General features: G+C 35.2%; 1 protein-coding gene across 2 annotated transcripts; it reads right to left on the bottom strand.

The window, feature by feature from the left end:
- Positions 1-1004: 1004 nt before the first annotated feature.
- On the bottom strand, positions 1005-4772 carry LOC110788647 (uncharacterized). Of its 2 annotated transcripts, none has more exons than XM_021993282.2 (6): positions 4595-4772; positions 3889-4276; positions 2859-3266; positions 2118-2666; positions 1818-1945; positions 1005-1196 (listed from the first exon to the last, which is right to left on the bottom strand). In XM_021993282.2, exons 2-6 carry the CDS (start codon positions 4264-4266, stop codon positions 1193-1195), a joined length of 1467 nt encoding a protein of 488 aa, XP_021848974.1. In that variant the 5' UTR covers positions 4267-4276; positions 4595-4772; the 3' UTR covers positions 1005-1192. The 2 variants fall into 2 exon arrangements, with proteins under 2 accessions (XP_021848974.1, XP_021848975.1); XM_021993283.2 differs by having other exon boundaries at positions 1814-1945; positions 4595-4756.
- Between the last annotated feature and the right edge of the window lie 1085 nt (positions 4773-5857).

The following is a 5857-nucleotide window of genomic DNA, read 5'->3' as shown; positions in this document are numbered from 1 at the left end:
CCTTTATATATGTATATTAGATTAGATTAGATTCACCCGCTAAGTAGTACTCCGTAAGTATGATGATGAATTTAATTCAAACAACTCTTGTAATATCCTCGATCTCTTTGTGTCCAACTTCCCTTGATATTTAAAGCAATCACCTAATTACCTTAACAATGAAATACAACTTAATTTCCTCGTCGATCTGTAGGTCACCAATGCAGATTTCATGTGTAAATTAATTGTGTTGATTATCTTCATGCATGATACCATGATACTGCCATCCAAATTCCAAATCATTCCCAACCTCAACCATTAACATGTTACTCCTATTCAGGCTAGTTTCTCCACCATCAGTTTCATCGAACAAGTCCAACATCAACGCCAACCTCGATTTGTGGGAGAAAAATATTATGGGTATTTAAGTAACAGGAAATTTGTAAATGTTATGGGGTAAGATAGTAAATTTTTATGTACAAAACCAGTATAATGTAAGGAATATTATAAAACGCACAGAAAGTGTAAAGAAAGTTTTGAAACGGAAGTAGTAATACATAGGTCTCATCACATATGTCTATCGAATATGGTAGTACCGTAGTAGTCCTGATTTATTTCCTATCAGATCATCGCCTACTATACTTCTTTTTCTCACCTATTTATACTGTAAGTATAAAAGAACAGCTATTACATCATACAGGCCGAGTCATATTCAAGTATTGAGTAATTTTTAAGGGTCAAGCCAGTTCCTATGAAGACCTATTGTCAATTTATTATAAATCTCAAGCAATGTAGAATATATTCATTTATTTCATTTTAAGGCTGGTTAGATATCAATTTCAGGGACAATTCTGGTTTGGATCAAGCAATGTGATTTTATCAGGTCTAGTTAAGAACAATGAGCACAGTTGATTCAGAAATCAGCTTCTGCCTATCTTCACAAACAGATAAATTCCTGAACCATCTGCACGATTCAGCTTAAAAGCTCCGATTGAGAACGCTAAGTTTGGCTTTAACAACGTACAGTATATAAACAAACTCAATACATCTCTCTCTGTGTCAAGCCATAAAGAAACATTATATAAAGTCATTGAGGTGTATGAAAGTAAAATATTCATATACAACATCTCGCAAATCGCAAGTAATTAACCTAGATAACAAAAACTGTGAGGCAAACCATACCCAAGGAGACATTTTGAACGAGGATGTCTGGTTACCTGACAATTGGATTACACACCATTAGATTACTCAATCAATCAATGCCACCAAAAAGACGAAGCAGGTTATGCATAAAATACAGAGAAACACGCAAAGTAGATGTTAAGACTGATTATGGAGCACTGTTTAACATAAAAACAGGGAAATTAAACAAAATTGTCAAGATAACAGGTTACAATTGATTCCAATAAATCGTCAAATCCCAAGGAAACCCAAATGTGGTGTGGTTAAACCCAACAAGTACAAAATCCCTCTTGTTTTTCCGATCATTCTTGGGACACTGGGCAAGTGCATTAAAGCTACAAAGTACTAACTGAACTTCCTTCAACTTAATACTACCTTTGTCCATAAATCATATTGCACCGTATGATTCCCTTGTAATTAAAAGATTGACATGATTTCACTAAAGCCATCTCCATCCTCTCTCGAATAGTCCATTACTTATTTTAAGAGATGGTATATAAGTTATGTGATTTATTTCGGGACTGAGTATCAAAAAGAAATATTCAAGATTTAACTCTCTGCAACATAAAGGCAAGATCAAGCTCTTTCTGTTGGGGGGTTTTTTGATGATGATTATGAAAATAAAGTAAATGATAGTAAGGAGTGGTAATACCTACCCAAGATGAATGGATGAAGGTCCGGTAATAGCAGCAACTTTCTGAGCAAGTTTGGCTTCATCGCGGTACAGTTCCTTTAAATCTTTCTTCAAACGTCTGGCCTCTCGCCTTTCCTCCTTTACAGCAGCCTATTCATAAAAAGTATTAGTTTCCCTCTTAAGTACAGTACAAACTTGCTGTAACACTTCAAAACTGTTACGACTAGAAACCTTAATTTCTAACATGGAATTTCATCTATGTGGAAACCCCGTAACTAATTGTATATGCAGCATAATTGACATATGTCAAACAGTGAAATACCTTTCTTTCTTTTTTCTCTTCCTTGGTCTCCTGACCATGTGGTTTTCTTTTTGGCTGTTCTGTTTTAGCAACTACTTTCGTTGTCTCTTTGGATTCCTTCTTTCCATGTGGCAAGTAATCCACAGGAAGCCTTGCCTTTCCTCCAAGGGAAATAATCTTATCTGAGCCACTTTTCAGCACCCCAGAGATTGTCTCTGTCAATATTTTCTGTCTAATACGTCCTGGAACTCCAATTCTGCCTGGGTGATTGTCAAGGTTTGAGTATGTAGAGACAAAGGTCTCACAATCCCATTTTTCAGATTCATCACTACTTTCTTCCACAATTACCACTACTTTATCATTCCCATCCTCATTCTCATATTTCTCTGCATATTCAGCACAACGGCGAAGTATTTCAGCCGGCGCTTTGTAATTTTCATTGAACTCTAAATCATCTACCTCACGATCCTTGAGAACATTTTTGAGCCTTTCTGCAAGTGATATTTCTTGTTCAGCTACATAATTATCATAATCATCATCACTATCTGACCCATATTCTTGACTTTCAAGCTGCAAAATGGCCACAGTGAATGTTGTTGTTAGCAAGATATAGTACACGGGGACAGATAGAAAAGGCTCGCTCTCAGTCTAATTTAATGCTTTGTGAAACATTAAGAGCTAAGTATTCTTCTAGTCTGACTCGTGTCTCAGACTTCATAGGCTGACACTATAAGAGCACTAGCTCAAGAGAGAAAATCTTACCATATCAAACTGTTGGTCAAGCAAACGTTGAGTTCTTGACTTTTCATTAACACTTTGAACCACTTCTACCGTGGAATTACTGGCTACTTCAGTTTGAATGTCACATGAGATCAAAGTATCAGATTGATTAAGCACCTCCTCTTGGGGATTATTAACCAAAGACAAAGTGGTATCTTCATATACATCTCCTGTTTCCTCTGAATGATTTGCCTGAACAACAAAATCCTCCTCCAAATCATCAATATCAGAACCAAAATCTGACTCATTATCTTCAAGTAATGCAGCAATTTCAGGATCTACAGCTTTCTGAACTCTCACTGCCACAGTTTTCTCTGCAACATTGTACAATGTTTTAGGACTTGTATCTTCACTTGCTTCCTTTATCCGCACTCTTGAAGCGTCATATGCCTGAAGTCATAATAATTACTTGCTAAAATTAGTACTTGACCAAGAGTGTTCATCATTCACACGCCCACAAAGTTCTAAAACTTAGGCAGTGACAGAACAAGAAAATGACTACTCCCTCCGTTCCAAAGTAGTAGTCGTTTACAAATAATACAAATTTATGATCTCTAGGTTCACAGTATTTTAAATGACAAAATTAATGGGAAACAAATAGTACAAATGAAGGATTTCTAGGTTAACACATAAGTATTCTAAATGATAATTTGATGGCAGAAAAACTGGTTACAACAGGTAGAGAACTATCTTCTCAGATTCAAGCCGTAACAGATTAACAAAAGAAATCCAAAATCTTCCAGGGTAGTTATTGTAGTGTGTTCTAAAACCTCGCAAATAAAGATGACACTACTTCCCGATAAAAACCATCATAACAATTCTACTTCCCACATTCTCCATCACTACTTACGAGTAGGGTAAGGGGAATTACATTACAAACCGTAACAATTTTAAGAAATGTGAAAAAATAATATGAACATCCTAAGAAAGTATACATGATCATTATCACTTCCAGACCGAATTGAGGGAGTATGGCGAAAGTACATAAGCCAAAAATCATAGCAAGAATCACCTTAACATCATGAGGAAGTTGGTGAAGCTCAGCCTTTGGATTTTGAAAATAAGCAGAGCCGCCACCGGTATTCCGAATCTCCCTCAAATGAGTAAGATAATTATAACCATCATCAGGGAATCCAAGCTCCAATATCTCTCTTCTTACACGGTCTGTTAAAGGAGTTGGACCCCTAAACACTTCAGAACCCCCAACATCATCAGCAGACTCCACATCATGCTCCTCATCTATTCCATTTACCGAAACCTCATTATTATCAACACGTACGAAAACCCGGTCATTTTCTGGCTCTTCGATATACACAGGATCAGAACTATCCCGTGAAAGAAGTTGGAAGGTTGCTGAATTTTTCTTATCAATAAACTTCTTCTTCCCCATTTTCTTAAACCTATCCACAATCAATTCAATAATTAACTAAATAAATAGCTCAAACTAAGATTAATTCATCACCTAAGTTCGTTTAAATTGGAATTATTGCAGCAATCAAAATCACCCATTACATATGCGAATGAAACCCACTTAATATTTTCATCAATTTACACAAGCTTAATTTGCTGAATTAACCAAAAATAAATTTAAAAAAAGCATATCCTCCATATTAGTCTGTAAGCTAATTTTCTTTTTCATTCAGTTATACTAAATTCAAAAAAATAATAAAAACAGATGGAATTGAAAAAGTTAATAGAGATTAAGTTGAAGTTTGTACCTTTACAAGCTGCTCTGTTGTGGTTGCTGCTTGTGAAAATGGAGAAAGAGGGGGAAGAAGAAGAAGAAGAAGAAGAAGAAGAAGGTTTAGTTAGGGTAAAAGGAAGGGGAGAAACTGATAGGTGAAGGGAATTGATACGGGTGGGGTGGTACTGGAAGGCCCAAGTATTTTTTTTTTTTTTTTTTTTTTTGACAAAATAAAGCCCACGTATGACGTATCATTTAAGTATTTTCACTCCCCTTAAAAAAGAAAATTAACTAAGGTATTGACCCAGATAATCTGTAGTTATTGACCCAAATGATATCCTCTGCTAAAGCAGTATTACCAATATACTCCCTCCGTCCCACATTAGTTATTGCACCTTCCTTTTTCGTCCGTTCCGGATTAGTTGTTACACTTCTAAATTAGGAATGACTCCACAATTATTATATTGTCCCTCTCTCCCTACTAATTTTTTTTTTGTCCCCACACCCTCTCTCATTCAATTAAAAAAATATTTCATTAACTCCTATCACATCTACTTTTTAAATAAAATAACAATTGATAACCAAACAACCACTTATCACCTAAAATATTGTGCAAAGATAAGTGTAACAACTAATCTGGGGCGAAAGGGGTACTTTTTTTTTATATCCTCTACTTGTATTATTTGAGAATTTGTGAGATTATCTCGATAAATATTTTTCAAAGTACTTTTTATAATTTTTAATCTTACACAGTATCCGGATTTAAAAACATGTTTTGGAGATTATGAGAAACAAAGTACTCCCTCCGTCCCAAAATATAGTGTCTGTTTTCTTTTTCGGGTATCTCAAAATGTTGTGCCTACTTCTAAAATTTCCTACTTAATCAACTGATTTTTTTCCCAATATACCCTTATTAAACAACTTAATTGCCATAACAATCCTACTTTTTCCTACAAAAATGTGGTATCGTATTTAATTTTTGTACCATGGAAAATAGTATGATCCCATAATTAATGTTTCTATAATGAAAATGTGGTCCCATAATTTATCGTCGTTTATCTTTAGGGGGGGGGGGGGGAATTGGAGGGAATCATTTAAAAAAATTGTTAAAAAAATGAACACGTGCAAGCCACACGCCGGTTAACGCCGAAAAATTGGCGTTGACCACCGGAAAATAGTCTTTGGTCCTTATTCACAACAAAAAAACGAATTGGGCCCTATGTCACAACTTTTTTTTAAAAGGTCATTTGTCACAATTTTTGTGATTTAAAAGGTCCTTTATGACACAAATTTCCTA

The sequence above is a fragment of the Spinacia oleracea genome, chromosome 2 (assembly GCF_020520425.1).
Source record: "Spinacia oleracea cultivar Varoflay chromosome 2, BTI_SOV_V1, whole genome shotgun sequence".
NCBI lineage: Eukaryota > Viridiplantae > Streptophyta > Magnoliopsida > Caryophyllales > Amaranthaceae > Spinacia > Spinacia oleracea.
Note: the sequence above shows the minus strand (reverse complement) of the source record. Positions and strands in the feature narration are given on the sequence as shown.

Bases quoted from the DNA above. Each gene is read 5' to 3' on its own strand.
- LOC110788647 (XM_021993282.2), bottom strand. From the start codon at position 4,266: ATGGGGAAGAAGAAGTTTATTGATAAGAAAAATTCAGCAACCTTCCAA. The intron at 2,667-2,858 runs GTAAGATTTTCT...GCCATTTTGCAG, and splicing joins TTGACCAACAGTTTGATATG to CTTGAAAGTCAAGAATATGG. The intron at 1,946-2,117 runs GTATTTCACTGT...TTTTATGAATAG, and splicing joins AAGAGAAAAAAGAAAGAAAG to GCTGCTGTAAAGGAGGAAAG.